General features: G+C 46.8%; 1 protein-coding gene across 2 annotated transcripts in view; it reads right to left on the reverse strand.

Moving 5' to 3' along the window:
• Window positions 1–15,786: 15,786 nt before the first annotated feature.
• The window catches only part of UCHL1 (ubiquitin C-terminal hydrolase L1), a 464,331-nt gene continuing 462,806 nt past the window's right edge, over window positions 15,787–17,311 (reverse strand). For both annotated transcript variants that reach the window (XM_078678272.1, XM_078678270.1), the window contains exon 7: window positions 15,787–16,105. In XM_078678272.1, the coding sequence (XP_078534398.1) occupies window positions 16,019–16,105 (87 nt within the window). In that variant the 3' untranslated portion in view covers window positions 15,787–16,018. The remainder of the gene's footprint in view (window positions 16,106–17,311) is intronic.

The raw sequence follows: 17,311 nt of genomic DNA on the forward strand, positions 1-17,311 counted from the left end.
GATTTCTCTCCTTCCGCCAGCACCTTCTTGGCGTCCTCCTTAGTGGGCTCAGGTAATAGGTCCACGAAGGGTTCCATGTCGCACCACATCTGGCGGTCGTAACGGCCTAAGATGGCAAGGGCATTCGCCGCTCGAACCAGTAAGCTGGCCATAGAGGAAAACCGCTTTCCAACATTATCCAGACGTCTGCCGTCTTTGTCCGGAGGAGTGGTCAACGGTGTGGACGGATTCTTTGACTTGCTTTGTGCCGCCTGAGAAATCACCGAGTCAGGCTTTGGCTGACCAATAAGGCAAGCTGGACTGCCTTCAGGAGCTTTATATTTCTTCTCCAGCCTGGGGAGGACTGGAATCACCGTGGCAGGACTCTGCATGATCTTCATGCCCTCCTCCCATACATGCTCTATAATGGGAATAGATTTGACAGAGCGTTGGTGTTGTTCCTTAAAGTCATAAAGGAAACATTCCGATTCCTCTCTTGAAATAGGTAGGCCAAACCTCTTAGCAGCCCGTTCCATCAGATGATGAAAACCCCCTATATCCACCGGAGGGGAGATGGAAGTGTCACGACCAGCAGCATTTGGGTCTTGCGGGTCATTGTCCCCCTGATCCGGGTCAGGGTCCTGTAAAGGATCCATCAAGGGATCCACTGGAACAACCTCCTCATCCGAAGAGGTATCCTGATGGGCATCGGGCAGTGGTACGGGATCTGGTGTGGGAACCCGGGCCAAAGGTGTCACTGGCGGTGGTGTGGAGGGTACCACCGGAATACTAGTAGCCGGCTGCACTTGCGGCTGTGGTGGAAGTGGAAAAAACGTAGTCTGTCCAGAAGGGTCTGACGGAAACCTTTTTCGATAATCCTGAAGCATGTCCTGAAGATCCGAAATGAGAGAGGAGGGCATGGCTACCATGCCTTGTCCCAAACTCGGCGGATGTCGGTCTTCCACAACATAAGGATGTAGTTGTTGGCCACCTGCCTGGTCGAAATACTCCTCCGTGTCCGTCTCCTGCAACTTTACGTTCAAGTCCGAGGGACTATAGGCAGGTCCATAATTGTCCTGAAACTCATCCTCGTCAGACTCATCATCTAACAGCATTGTCGGTAGATGGGAAGAGACTCGTCGCGGAGACGTCATCTCCGGCGTGATTTTCATTCTCCGAACTGGAAAATGCACTTTTTGGACCGTCGACGGTCTCGTCGACGACGCCGTCGTCGGAGCATCAGTTAATGTAACCGTCGACGGCTCCACAGCCTTCGTCGACACAATCTTCGTCGTCGATGGGACTACCGTCGACGGTCTCGTCGACGAACTCGTCGTCATTATCATCGTCGTCGACGTGGAAGCCGTCGTCGTCGACGTAGTCTTCGTTGCGGCCGTCGACAGCGGCCTGCTAGTAGTCGTCGACGTGGAAGTCATCATCGTCGACGAGCTCGGAACCTTGAACGTCGACGAAGTCGCCGTCGTGGACACCGCTACCGTCGACGAGCCCGTCGACGGAGCCACAGAAACAGCGGGAACTTTAGCCAAAGTCAGTCGTCGACGTACCTGGTGTTCTCGTCGTCGACGGACGCTGTTTTTTCTCCGGCCCAGATCCTGAAGTGCCAGTAGAGTGTTTATCACTGGGCTTGATCTTTTTGGACGGAGGAGAAAGGACCACCACCTCCTTTTTGTCCTTTAAGGCTGGCACCACTGCTGTAGCCTGTCCCTGCCTCTCCTTTACACTTTCGTGAGGAGATTGAAGGGGACCAGCCCTCTCAGACCTGTCAGAGATCTTGTGAGGGGCTTTAAGAGGGGGCTCAGATGTCGAAGAACCAGGGGGAGACCTACCCCTCTTCTTTGATCTTTGCGAGGAAGCAGCAGACACGGAATCCTCCTCATCCGAAGAGAGCACCTCCTTGCGTGTCTTCATCTTCTGAAGCCAGGTAAGTAGCCGGCCTTCTCTGTCCCGAAGAGTCTTGTTCGAGAAAGTCCTGCAGATCTTGCAGTCTGTGGCCTTGTGGTCAGGATATAAGCAATAAATGCAATTATCATGCTTGTCCTCCACAAAAAGACGTTTTTTGCCACAAGAGGCACAGGACCTGAATAAGGCCTTCTTCTCCTTGTCAGACATGACGAATTGAAGCAGAAACTTGAAGAAATAAGTAGAAAAACAGTGAAAACTGAGCAGAGCTCAGTGGAGACTCCCTAGCACAACGTGCGGTAGAAAAATCTGAGGCTCTGAGCTCTCTCAGGAAGGTTCTAGAGGGTGAGGCTGCTCGGATTGGTCCTGGCAAAAGTTTGGTCTCTTTTTACAAAAGGAGGTGGATAGAATACAAAATGAGATGAGGCCTAGGCCTAGGTTTCTCTTTTGTTTCTATGGTTTTTATACTACCGAGGCTCCCATTCCGACGACGGGGAATGATACAAAGCATGGGAATCTATGAAAGTTCCAATACTGGGGCAACACTCCTTACACAATTCTCAATTCTTTTGCTCTGTGAATTTGGGGAATTTCCCACTGATATATGTACATTTTTTAGCCAAAGCATACATGACATTACAGAGATCAGAGGTACAAGCCCACTATGAAGGCATCTATCACAAAGAGTATATTTACTCTGCTAGAGGCACAATATGCACCTCCCTGATATATATACAACTTGTAATGATGTTGGCACATCATTCAGTCCTGTAATAAGCCCAATATTGTAATTGTATTTATATAGCACTTCCACTCCTGACGAGGCGTCACAGCACTTTTCAGTGAGTAGTACGCTACTCCGGAACCCAAAAAGTATTAGTGGTGAGTTAATATAGGGATATGTATGCTAATTTGAGTTATGGACATATGAGTCAGTTTCATTGAATTGTATAACGGATGGATGGACAAGGGAAGCACCTAGAAAGTGTTATTTAGGACATAGTAGTAAAACAAGGTCTGTGATGGGTGGAGGGAGGGAGGGATAGAGGAGGGAAGAATCTAGAAAGGGTTATTAGGGAGATCAAAGTAGTAAGATGAGGCTTAGGTGGAGTAAAAGGAGAGATGGAGGAGGGATAAGTCTCTAGAAAGGGATTTACTCTCACAAGTGCATTGTAAATGGGAATAAACCAAACACATCTTACCCCAATTGGCACCCCTTAGTGTTGAATCTAAGGTCAAGGGACAATCGATATTTGCCCGGCGGTATCGCCTCTTTAACCCACGAATTATTAATCAATGAAGAGGCAGGCGCTGGAGACGGGAAGGCAGGAAACAAGGTTTATTCTCTCCGGAGGAGAACACATCAGTTCGGACAGCAGGTATCGTCATGAGGTGCTCTAACCGCATCTGAGGCCTGGCCTCTTATACACAGGTTTATTGCTTTATTACATACAACACATTCTTGGCAATGCTTTGATGTACGGAAGGATATCCTCCAAATCTCCCCCTCAGGCCCGTTCCCACACACATTTACAGTTGAAGTCCTCACCCCGGTCACAACAGGTGATGACTACCGCGCAGCTGGACATTCCGCCGATTCATGGAATGGGGGGGTTTGGTCGGATCTCATAGGGTGAGGGCTTTGATCAACTCGGGGGTCCTTTGATGAGGGAAGCTTTCTACTGTACGGGGAGGGGCAAGGAACAGTATGGGCAGAGCTAGGTGTCGGCCTGGGAACGAGGAAGACTAACGGGCACACAGGAAAAAGGGGATTTGTATCAAAAAGGCCTGGGACCATGAAAGGAAGGAAGGGAGGTGTCGCGCCGGGGACAGGATGGGGTTCTGAGGCAGAGCTGCGCTGAAGGGGGTTTATGACCCAAGGCATGTGCGAGCGGGGGTTGTCAGAGTGCGGGCTTTGTGAGGGAGGAGGGCTATGCTGGGGGCCAGTGGCATGCAAAAGGGTTGTTCTGATCGAGGCACCTAAAATGGCGGGTGCGCACGACAAAAAGTGTGGCATCAGGGGAAAAAAGGCAAGATGGCGCAGATAATGTTTACCAGACCGTACTAATTTTCCACATTAGCCCTTAAAATAATGTTCCCAACATACAACAGGGCCTTTTGCTCTCTAACATGAAGGTAATACACAATGATGTAGCTGTCAAACCCCAACCATCACAGAACACAATTGACAACAGACTATAAAGAGGTCTGTGTTTGACAGGGTGCATAGATGAAGAGACAATGGACCAAAATAAATTGAATGTTGATACCATCCTGTTTTGTTTTCATGTATACGTGACATTTGAAGGTTAGCAAACTCAACTGTACAAAATGCACTACACATATTACACATGCACAAAACACTTGAAACAGCCAAATACACTCTGCTAGATTTCAGTACTAGTTTTTCATTCTGTCATTTTACCACTTAAAACGTTTAATGAATCAATACATTGTAATAATCAAACAGTAACCTTTCAACTGAAAAATGAAGGAAAAATCACACTAAACCCATATATTGGTATTTGTCTTAAAAAAATCGAATTGAATAAAAAAACACAAATGTGTCTTACACTTAAGAAAATTAATGAAACTCACAGCACATGTGGCCAAAGTGCATTCTGGCTGTGTTGTTCTTGAAAATAGAATGAAACAGTGCAGTGTCAAAGCAGAGTTTTAAAAATTATTTATGGCCAAATCAGCTTACATGTATTTGGGGACGAGGGAGGGATGCTGCAGCACCTTAAGTGCTATTACTAAAGCAAAATACAGCATTTTGTATTCGTGGCTATTCCAACTATTAAGATGTGTGTAAAGTAAAAGAAAAAAGCGAGGCAAAGTGTCTGTCTGGATTGAACTGTTACATTTTCTACAAAGTTAAAAATACTATTCCGTTTAATCTCACCACACAAGGTTACAATGAGCACTGCAATCAGGGCTGTGTGAAGTGGAAGGGGTAGACTTTCTAGGGGCAACCTTGGGGAATGTTGTTGCTGACTCGAGGTAAATCAGGGGTGGATGATTCATTTCGTCCAATGCCCAGACAGCAAGATTTCTCGCAAGGGCACCTTTTAATGACTGTTTTTTCCAATGGACAAGTAGACAATAAATGATGATAAACTGATAAGAAGTTATCCTCTGCCCTTCAAGTTGCAAAACAGCACAGGAGCACTGTGTTTAACCCGAACTTTTATAGTGTTTGCAGGGAGTAGAAGGGACAAAAAGAGCTTTCAGAGACTCGCCTGTTGTAAATTAGATAAATGTGGGATTTTGGTACACCTGTGGGCATGCATGTTGTGAGACCAGAACTATAGTTATGGCCACTGGAATTCTGCGGCAGGACAGAGCCAAATTATGTAGCAGGGTTGAGTAAATTACATGGCAAGTAAAAGGCAAATTATGCGACACAATGCAGCACATTTTGTAATAGAATTAGTTTATTGTTTTATTATTTTTAAACGTGCTAACACTGTTGGCATTACTTGCAACTCACTACTAGTTTAGCATCCAAACACAGCAATAAGCACCTGAGGGTTGACTATTTCAGCTTTACAAAAAGTGAGGCAAATCTATAATCATGTGAAAATCGCCTGTAGTGACTCGGTCACATAATTCCAGTGGCCCTGGCAATAGTCTGTGAGAGCCTGAGGTCGCATCACTTAGCAGGTGTCAATGGATGGCCTCTGTCCTGGCTTAAAGAAATCACCCTCAGTCTAGCGCCCCAGTGCTGCTTTAAAGTCACAATTGGTGCTGCACATAACAGCTTATAAATCCGTCATAGTTTCAAGTGCAAGGTTTTGGTGACATTGTATTAATGACAGTAAGGCTTAGGCTTTTAGTTTGTGGTAAATGTATAACTGCAAACCTGCCTGCAAAAGCAAACTCTGTTTTGCACGTTTTGTTTTCTTTTTCTGGCCTCTGGTTCCCAGGTGCTGGTGAAGGAATAAATCAAAGCGATCGCGGGGCTCATGAAAAGGAAAGTGATGGGTGGTGGGCCTGTAGGCTGCATGTGAGTCCTACAGAAAAAGTAATGTGCTTAAATGTAGACCTGGATGAAATATTAATGGCCGAGAATAGCGGTGAGAGGCACCGGATGAAACAGACGGTAAGCAACTTGTGAAGGGAGGGCCCAAGAATTGCATGACAAGAGGAATCAAGGCGCTTCACTGCAAGCCTCGGAAGTGAAGGAAGGGTAGAGGAGCGGAGCTACCTCCGTTGAGCACGAGAGGCCCAAGGGTGGAGCAAAAGAAAGGGCAGGAGGATCAGAAGGGGAATAAAAACACTTAGAGGTTTAGCCCCGCATGCACAGTATTTAAGAGGTAAAATTAGAGTTCTTAAAATCCATGTGCACACTCTCGGCACTGTGATTTTCTGAGTGTTCGCTCCATAAAGCTATGCATCCTATGTAATAAAAGCGGTAATGTATCACTGCCTGCAACATGCCTCACTTTTTAAAACGATTGGTACCTGGGGTGAGCAGAGCCATTCATAACTCATTTCTCCTGGCTGGAGTCGGACTCCACTGCCCGGGCGGGTTCAATTATCATAAACAAGCTCCTCTGCATCCTGGAAGAATTTGTCATGTGTGCGTGGCTGGAGGGATCTCGGCCTGAAATTTCAGTGCCTGTTTAACTTGAGCAACTCCCTAGACCTTCATTAACCAATAGGGAGCTGCTGAAGGCCTACGTGACAGGTAACAGTAAATTAAGAGTCCAGCCTTCTTCCGCTCATCAAGGGGCTCTCTAACTTGCTCGAAGGGAGGGGGGAAGGGGCTCTCCAACTTGCTCGAAGAGATGTGGAAGATTAACCACGTAAATAAAGACAGCTCGTGGGGAGCCTGTTTGCTTTTTTTTATTAGTGAAAGCACGAAAGTTGAAATCCAGCGGCCAGCCAGCCAGGAGTCAGTGCATGCCTTGATGAACAGGAGACAGTGAGAGGCTGAGCAGCACAGACAACCTGGAAAAAGTTAAGCTCTCTCACTCTGTCTGTATTTTTGAAAAATTACCTTCACCAACACTGCCTCCTGAAAGACATGTATAGCCCCGGCCCTGACAATAAAGTACCGGTGCTGAGCACCGGAAAGCTCCGGCACAAATTAAGCTTTGTCTCTACCTTTGTTATTGCCCCTCTGTAATAGCCTCTGGCAGAGGTTTGTGTGGGACTTTTATATGCAGTGGAGGAATTATCTGTGTTGAAGCCTCTAGACGCGCCCCTATAAGAGGAGCTGCGAAAGGAACTTCAGGGAGCCTCCGATTGCAAGGCTCCCATTGATTTGAAAGGTGTCCGTGTCTTTTTTTCATCTTCTCTAAAGATTAATCCACCGTTGGTCCAAATAAATGTTGGTCAAAGGGTTGGTTCAGTATAGTAGTTTGAACCGCTTGTTTAAATCTGGATATACTGAGCCAGGCATGCCTGCGTAAAAGGACACTGGTATTTATGGCTCTGGAGGCTGTATCTGCGGCATATAGCACACCAAATGGAGGTATTAGTTATTAGCTCACCTTCCTGTATAAGATCAGGGGCTTTTGTTTCATATTGATCTGGAAGGTGTTGTAGTAGGGTCTCTAGCTCGTCAGTGCGCCCTATCATATCTGGCTAGTAAAGCCTGTGTGTTGGCAATCCTCCATATGTTGGCTGCTTGCGACGCTGTTCTTTTGGCAGATGAATCCAAGAGTTTTGATTCTTGGTCAGGAGTTGGAGCATCTCCTGATGTTTGATAATTGGCCCATTTTCTAGCCTTTGAAACTAAGGAATCTAAGGGAAGCGGTCCCTTAATGTATGTAGGGTGAGTTGGGGCACTTTGTACTTACTCTATTCTGGGGTTGATGACTAGCTCTAACCGGGTCTTTGAAGACTTCAGGAGCTTTTAATTACCCCTTTTAACATTGGTAGAATAGAGGACCTTTGTGATGTTGCAAAAGTGTCCATGAGGAAGTCTATGGGGTCTGTATGAAAGTTTACAGAATGGTATTGTGCAGCCCTGTGTATTAGGTGTGTGAAACATATAGTGTCCTCTGGAGGGGATGATTTAGAAGGATAGACGTCCTCTTGTGGTACATCAGGAAGATCTGGTGTGCCATAATTTTCCCATGATCAGTTAGTGGAAGAGGTGTGGCGCCGCGGCCAGGGCGACTGACGCTGGAATCTGGGGATCACGGTTCGATCCCTGGCACCGGCAGCAGATTAGCCCAGCACCATGTGACTCTGGGCAATAGCTTGCTTAATCTTCCCGACGGCCCCCAGCGCCTATAGACCCTTACGGGTGATTGTGCGCTTTACAAATGTGGATTATTTATTTATTATCAGTTGGGATGTAAGGTATAGGCTCCTCTAGAAGTTCCTTTTATCTCCTTCGTCACCAGTGGTGGTATCCTCATCAGGAGGTGGAGGAGATTCAGGTGGTATTGGAGATGGAACAGGAGAAATGTAGTGGAGGAGGTGGAGAAGGGATCCTTCGAGAAGTGGCAAGGTCGCTTTTCTTTAGTGGAAGTGGAGATGATACAGGTTTGTACATGTTCTCTTGTTGGAAGGACTACTCCTGAGATGACCTGATTCTGGGCCTATTTCCAGAGTCTTGTGTAGGGTCGGACTGAAAAAGCGGTTACTCTGAACCATGCTGTTTGGGCGCAGATTTTTTTGGGGCCCGAATGCTTATGCAGCACTGCCTTTGGAGTTGCTTTAGGCTCCTTTGGCTTAGTTTTAGCAGGTTTTGATTGTTCCGAAGGTTTGGTTGGAGTCTTCGGAACAGATTGTTAGGATGGCTCCAATGTTTCTTGGATCAGCGGTGCCGGGTGTTTTCAGAACGGGTTGTTTTTTGGTTTCAATGGTTTATTGGGATTCCAAGGTTCGGTAGTTTTTTCGGATCTGAAGGTGGACCCTTGACCTTGCCAGGTAGGTCACTACCACCCGCTGCAGCTCCACCTGCGCCCTGCATCCTGGTCTGCTGCCCATTCCTGGGTGCTGTTTTCCTCCTCCCTCCCCCCCCCCCTCCCGTGCCCACTCAATTACCTACCTCCCGCCTCCCAGCTGCACCTCCCTCCCAGCTCCCCCTTTAAATGGTAGCAGCAGCGCAGCCGTGCCGAAAAGGCAAGCCTGTCTGCGCCCAGAGTCAGAACCCCTGAACCCGCGAACGCCACGACGCCAGACTCCACTATGACGCCAGCAGCCCCCACGCACTCAATGCCGCCCAAAACACCTGCTTCCAGGCCACCGCGAAACGTACACACGGACCTGTCTCCTGCCGCACCTGCAGTTTCTCCTGCGACAGAACCACCAAACCCACAAGGACTGGTCCTAACCACCTCCGCTGCATAGTCCTCAACACCTGCTCCGCACACAAACACACAGTCGAGCTCTGGGATCTGCTAGACACCTCCACCCCAGACGTTGCCTTCCTGACCAAGACCTAGTGGAACGACTCCTCGGCGCCCGATATAGACAGCCATCCCGGATAGCTACAAAATCACCTGCAGGGATCGCGCCAACGGAACCGGAGGAGGAATAGCCATCGTCCACAAGTCCACCCTCAAGGTCGCCACTCACACAGACAACACCCTCAACACTGCCGAACACCTTCACTTCCGGATCCACACCGACCCGAACACCACCCTCAGAGGAACACTCCTCTACAGACCCCCTGGACCCCGAGCTCAATTCAGCGACTCCATCACCGACCTCGCCAGCACCCACGTACTCGCTTCCACGGACTACATCCTCCTCGGGGACCTGAACTTCCACCTCGAGAACAACAACTCCGCCAACCTGATCGACAACCTCTGCCTCAAACAACTCTTCACCGCACCCACCCTCGCTGCCGGCCACACGCTGGACCCAGTCTTCTCCACAGGCACCCACGTTGCCTTCGACCACACCACTGAACTCCATTGGACCGACCACTGCTGCATTCTTTTCACTTTCAAGAAACCAACCACGCACCACCACACCCAACAGCTGCCTCGCCGCTGCTGGAGCAAAGTCACCGAAGACCGGCTGATCACCAACCTCACCCAGAACCCACCCATCAACCCAAACGCCGCAGCCAGCAACCTCAGACAGTGGATCGACGACTGAGACAACACCCTCGCCCCGCTCAAGAAACCCTCCAACAGCCACGCCAGCAAGAGCCACCTGGTTCACAGACGAGCTCCAGACCTCCAAACGCACATGCCGGAAACTTGAGAAAATATGGCTCCACGAACCCACGCAGCCCACAAGGACGCCACCTGCAGACATCACCACCTCATCAGATTCGCCAAGAGATCCTCCTTCAAAGACCGCTTGGACAAAAACGCACATGACATAAGAGCTCTTCAGCATCGTAAAGGAACTCTCCAACCCCAGCACCAACGCCATACCGCCCTCACAAGAGCTGTGCGACTCACTAGCCATCTTCTTCCACTGACATCCACGACAGCTTCAACACCACAACCGCCAAGACTACGCCAGACTCCACCTCCCCTGTGAACACCACCAGCACCTTCCACCTGACCTCCTGGTCCAACGTAAACGACAACGAGACACGCAAGGTCATGAACTCCATCCACTCAGTATCCCAGTCAGACCTGTGCCCACACCACGTATTCAACAAAGCAGACGCAGCCATCGCACCCCAACTACGGAAGGTCATCAACATCTCCTTTGAAACAGCGACATTCCCAGAAAGCTGGAAGCACGTCGAAATCAACGCCCTCCTCAAAAAGCCCAAGGCAGACCCCCAAGGACCTCAAGAACTTCCGGCCCATCTTCCTGCTCCCGTTCCCGGCAAAGGTCATTGAGAAAATAGTCAACAGGCAATTGGCCCACCACCTGGAAGACAACATCTTGGACCCGTCCCGGTCCGGATTCAGACGAAACCACAGCACCGAGACAGCACTCATCACCGCCACAGACGACGTCAGGCACCATCTAGACAACAGAACATCAGCCCTCATCCTCCTGGACCTTTCGGCCACCTTCGACGTGGTCTGCCATCGCACTCTAAAGACATGCCTTCTAGAAGCTAGAATCCAAGAGAAGGCCCTGGACTGGACCACGTCCTTCCTCAGGCAGAACCCAGAGCGTCCACCTCCTATCCAAAGCCAGACATCTGTGGCGTCCCCCAGAACTCATCCCGATGCTGTTCAACAGCTACATGGCACCCCTTGCACAAGTGGTCCACCAGCACGACCTCAACATCATCTCCTACGCTGACACCCAGCTCATCCTCTCCCTCACCAAGGACCCACACCGCCAAAACCAACCTCCACGAGGGAATGAAGGCAGTCGCCGACTGGATGAGGAGCAACTGTCTGAAGCTGAACTCTGACAAGACGGAGGTACTCATCCTGGGACCCACCACCTCAGCCTGGGACGACTCCTGGTGGCCGACCACACTGGGAACAGCACCAACACCCACCACCCATGCATGCAACCTAGGATTCATCCTCGACTGCTCCGTCTCCATGGCTAAGTAGGTCAACGCTTTCTCCTCCTCCTACTACTACTACAACACCCTCTGCATGCTCCGCAGGATCTACAAGTGGATCCCGACTGAAACATGAAGAATGGTGACAGGCCCTCGTCAGCAGCAGACTGGACTACGGCAATGCACTCTACATAGAAATCCCAGCCAAACACCTATGACGACTACAACATCCAAAACGCCTCCGCCCAAGTGATAGTCAACGTCCCCCGCCAGAGCCACATCACCCCGCACCTGAGCCCTACACTGGCTCCCCGTCGACAAGAGGATCACCTTCAAGCTCCTCAACCACAAAGCACTCCACAACGCCGGACCAGCCTACCTTAACAGCAGACTGCTTCTACACCCCCACCCGCCAGCTCCGCCGCTGTCCCCCGCATCCAACAAATGACCTCCGGCAGCAGATCCTTCTCCTACCTCGCCGCCAAGACCTGGAACACCCTCCCTACCCACATACTGCAGACCCAAGACCTACGCTCCTTGAGAAGACTCCGCAAGACCTGGCTCTTCGAGCAGTAGCACACGGAGGAAATGTTTTGAATGGAGTCCTTTCCATGAGCCACTAAGGCCTGATGGCGCAGGTAGGCCCAAAGACCTGCTTCGATAACGAAACTGGATGAGAAGTTTGTAGAGATGAGTTTCGAAAGGGAAACGTGATCGAGACAATACCAAAGAATTGGTGAAGGATCACACATCGAAAGTTAACTAACGATACCAAACTAACGCTTGGAACACATCCGATGGCGGAAAAAACAACAATCTGAAGATTGGGTCGATGCCCATGCGCACTATTGTCCAAAGGAGGAATCGCTCAACTCGTGACTTCCAAAAACTTTTCCAAGACAACAAACTGCAAACATCCGAGCCAAACACCAGATGGCGATCTATGCAAAGTATGTGATCTGCAGCTCATATGCCTCAAAAAAAAAGTTTTGTGAAGGGGATTCTTCCGTGATAAGCATTGCAAAATTGCACAAAACCGTGTACTGGAAGGAATATTAATGTGCTTATGACTATACATGGAAATCTCCTTTGAGAGAAGTAGAGGCTGTGTAATTGTTCTGTGATTTAGTCAATCACAGAGTATGTGGTGGAAGGTATGTCAATGTTTAGCCTTGTTGCTCCTCTTAGCAAGTCATTGAAGATCATTCACAGGTAAAAGTTCAGCAGCTGGTGTCAGGGAATCGCCATCCTGGTCTATGACTTCTTGGTCTTCAGATTACTCTCCTACTCTATGTGTACATCAGTGTGGACTATATCAGTGTGATCTTGACGTGGATCTTGTTCTTTACATAACCTTAGATCAGGAGCGATGATGCAAAGGACTCTTCGATCTTCAAGGAGATCTATGTGCAACAGATGGAAGACGTGGGCTACTTAATGGGTAGGTCTGTCGCAGTGGCACAGATCGTGTGCCTGGAAAGAAAGGAGGACATGGTGACCCTCTAGGAGATAGTGTACCTGAAATCTGATCAGGTGTGACGAAGGAGAAGGTCTGAAAATATTGAGTCCGACATAAGGGGCACAGGTCTTAGTTGACGACATTGCAGCCAGTGTGAATAAATGTTCAAAGGAGATTCTGATCTGGCTCTAGATTTAGAGTGAGGCCATGAGTCAGCTCTAGACTTCTGAGACTTTGCTACCATGAACAATGTTGAATGTACCCCCCCTTTGATGGTCTCTTCCCTGCTGGCTTAGACATGGATACCTGCTACTTCGATGACAATGGGTGATGTACTGTAGCTGTTGACTGATCTTGATGCCAAAGGAAACCACCTCGGTGTTGGCAGTCTAGAGTTAAATGTAGAGTAGCGACTCACCACCTTTGACAGCATATCAGTAGACCGAGCAACACAGTAACTGCTCCACCAGACGTTGATTGGGTAAGTTCTTTTTTGATGGTCCAGGTCAAGAGATTCCTCTGCAGGTGTCCTTGAAGTGAGAGGAGGGCTCTTTGGAAGGAGAGTGATCTTTCCCAAGGCCTCTTGAGGAAATGGATAGTCTTCTCTTGAAAAGCATGAAGTCTAATTTTCTTCCAGGGTACTTTGAGAATTTTAAGCAATTACCACAGGGCTCAGGATGATGTAATCTGGCAAGCAAACAATGCAGACAGTCTATCAAAGTATTCCCACAGGAATGCTCTTCAAAAAGTTAAGGATATTCTGGGCAAAAAATGTAGAGTCTTTCCGGTCAGAAAAATGGTTCTCAGCACTCCAGCTGCTGAAAACCTGTTAAAATTGAATGATTTTTTAAACCTTTTCCTGACTAAATTGCCAAAAAGGCAGAGCCCAGGATTGTACCTGTAGAAGCTGGAAATATTAACTGACAATGGTCACCCATGAGGCACGCTGGAATACAGGGGGTACTGTGAGATTCTCAAAGGAACAGTGCCAGCTGGAGGTACTGCGAAGTTCAAAGGAACAATGCAAGCTTTCGCTGTTCTTTCTATGGCAGCCTTTAGGCTAATTGTCTCATTCACTTTCCTTTCAAAGGTTTGTGAAAGATTTTCTATTAGGGGGTGTTTATTAATGAAATATTCCTATGTAATGGATTATTTTCAAAATGACAATTCAATTTAACCGTGCCATATTTAGACTCTCAGGCTGCAGATGGTTATATGCAAGGTACACATTCCACAAAAGCTCTCCCTGCGGTTTCCAACCACATCCACCTGTTGGGGCTGGTGCACACTGGCAGGAGCAGGACCCACGTCTCAAATGGGCAAAAATCTTTGGTGGAGTTTCAACCAACACGGTCTTTGTCAAAGCCAAAGACGGTACCGTGTTGGTCAAAACACGTCAGCCAGTGGAATTAAAGTATCACTATAGCTACTATTGGAGTGTGGCTTTTCTTGGTTGAGAACTGCACAAAAGACTTAAGCCCCTACATTAACATGCATATGTATAAGACATTTATAACATGTGCTCCGGGATCTTGTGTTGGAGGGACAATTCAGTGCTTATGACTGACTATTCCTTGGAAGAGAACATTTTCTGCTATTTAAGATTACTGGGGACTACCAGTCTGACATGGAATGATTTAAGCATGTGAATATGGGTAAGATTGGATGCGGGACAATCTGAATTTGCAAATAAAATGTAAATACAAAAATAAGGCTGTAAAAGTTCCTAAATATTCTGACAAATAAAAAATACTTTCCCTAAAACAATTTAGCAGCAATTGAAAAGTGCTGCCCACTATCAACTTGTTTGAGCTGTAAAGTCTCATACATGGGTACTTAATGATTAAGATCTTTGAAGCTAGGTGTCTCTCGGCTGCCCTCTACGGAGCAAGGGTATGGGGGTATCCAGGGTAGAATCTCTACAGGTAGAAGAGAATACATTTCTGAAAAAATTATTGTGTCTCCCGACCTCCACTGCTAATAGCTTGGTCCATAAAGAATTAGGACTACATCATCTAAACGATCTATTATTATTGAGACCTCTAATGTTGTGGCGTTCGGTCTGGATGGAAGACGAAACCTCATTTAATAGGGCCATCATTGAGGATTGTTTACGTCTAGACTATTTTCTCAAAATCCCATGGATTAAATACACAATTGAATCCTTCTCTAGTGTGTTTGGGTTTAACGTTACATTAGATCACTGTTCTGCTTCGGATCTCTCTAAAGAGAGTCTGAAATCAATTTTCTTAAATCATTGTGCAGAAAGACGAGCCACGGATGATCTTAAACTTTCCACCTGTATACGTTACAACCATTTGAACGAATTTGTGGGCCTACACCCTTACCTCCTCCAGGTAACCAAAGGGCAACACCGGTTTGTTCTCACCAGGATGAGGATGGTACGGTCCACCTATTGGTTGCATTCCCTGAGATTAAGATGCGCCCTACAGGTCCATGTCGGTGCGACAACATTTCAGAACAAAGCACAGAGCACTTTCTACTTATATGTAACCTGTATAGTGAATGTCGTAAATTCTTTTTAAAACCTTTATTTATTAAATTTGGAGCAAGAACCGTTAAAGCGGCAATAAAATTACTTTTTAATTTGCATCATCCTGACATCTGTTTTTATACGGCTAGTTATTTACTCAGGGCCATCAGCTATAGGAAAAGCATGATTTTTTAAAAACAAATATAAAAATTTCTTAAAACATTTTATCTATTGGGAACCTTTTTAAGTGTGTTACTTGATTCGTTATATGTATCAAACTGTATTTTTAGCGGATTGCGATTGTCAAGTGTATTTTTCTTTTAACATGTATTGTATGTATGTACTTTTATGGACATGATTTACATGTTTCCGAATAAAGTTTTTGAATTTGAATTTGGGTACTTAATGAAAAAGTATTTTAGGGGCTCTCCCATATGAAATGGGTTGTGAATTGCTGCTCTAGGTAAACAAAGTTAGTATGTAACCCAAACCATACTACACTGCAAGTGTTCCAAAATAATAGTGACAAGCTGGATTGAACATTCATTTATTTGAAACTCTCAGATTTAACAATCGCAACAAGTAACCATGTAACAAGGTAATACAATGCAAGCATTCAGTACACTTTAATATAACCAATATTGGACCAGTTGGTGAATGAATTACAGAAGCAGTGCAGTGGGGACACCCTTCACCAAAAACTCAAGCCACAATATTGTTGAAGCTAGTGCAATTTTGCATAGTAGCAGTAGCTGCTGGTGTTTCATGTAGACTTGCTGAGAGCCACAGCAGAAAACCGGAGTTCCCCTTGCTCACGAGCCGTGAACTGTCTGCAGATCTTAGCAGCATCCTACAAAAATGATATTGCATTTACTTTGCTGTTATGGAAGAAATCAAACAATGTATAGCCAAATATTTAGACCACACCGTTAATCATGTACATTTTAAGTCCGTCAGCTTAACAGTCACTGGGGCAGAGCACATACAACACATTAGGGGAAAACACTTAGGACCCACAAGCAAGTGATCTTACATGGCTCCAAGATCACATCGAAACATTCAAAAAGTTAGCTCAAAAGTAATATCTGGGCAATTAGGCTGAAATAAGGCATTTTAGTTGGTACAAAGGGACAATACTAGAAAATGTATCATGGACCAGGTTGTAAGACCCTGACATCAGTTCCTTATTACAACATTTTACTTGTCTGTTAAGCTGCAAAATGGATGTTAATCAGTTTATCATAGGAATCTTCAAACCAAAAATCAATAGTCTCTACTGGTTCGGATGATCAGACAACTGGATGCAAGTTCCTAAGAAGATTTCACGAAATCTGAACTACATAGGCTATTTTTTAAATAAATACAAGTACTCATTTCAATTTAGCAACAAAATACTGGTAGACCCAAAGAAATTCAAACATGTAGGCAGCAATCTGAAAAAAGTGAATACAAGATTGCTTGTTCAGGAATATGTGTTGCCCTCACCTCGCACTATTATTTTGCAGAAGTTGACAAGTTCACCAGGGGAGGGAAGAGACACCCAATTGTCAAAGTAAGATCTAAATAAGACTAGAAGCATCATACTGGGTAGAAGAGCGCATTATAACCAATATTTGATTGGTATTTGTAGAAAGTATGATCTGCTTTCATGGTTATCCCCACAGTTTTCTGGTGTCACTGTTATCTGCCTAGTCTGACTGGGATCCTGCTAATCAGGAGCCCATTTGCTGTGCTCTTCCTAAATTGAACTATGGCAAGTACTTTGAAACCGTCCTGATTGGCTACTGGTGTACCCTTTTAAGTCCCTAGCATGTGGTCCTAAGGTAACCAGGGCCTAGGTACACCAGAAGTCTCCCATGGGTTGAAGCATGTATTTTTCCGTTCATGAAAGACTACACAAACGGACTACAGGCCTGCCATTGCAGCCTGCGAACTGGTGCGAGCACCACTCAGATAAGTTTCCCTATTTCAAACAAAGAGGCTGACCTTAATTGAAGAGATGATGCAGTACAGCTTGGTAAACAGCTGCATACTCATGCTGTGTACACTGAAGCCA

Source organism: Lissotriton helveticus, chromosome 2_2 (genome assembly GCF_964261635.1).
Source record: "Lissotriton helveticus chromosome 2_2, aLisHel1.1, whole genome shotgun sequence".
NCBI lineage: Eukaryota > Metazoa > Chordata > Amphibia > Caudata > Salamandridae > Lissotriton > Lissotriton helveticus.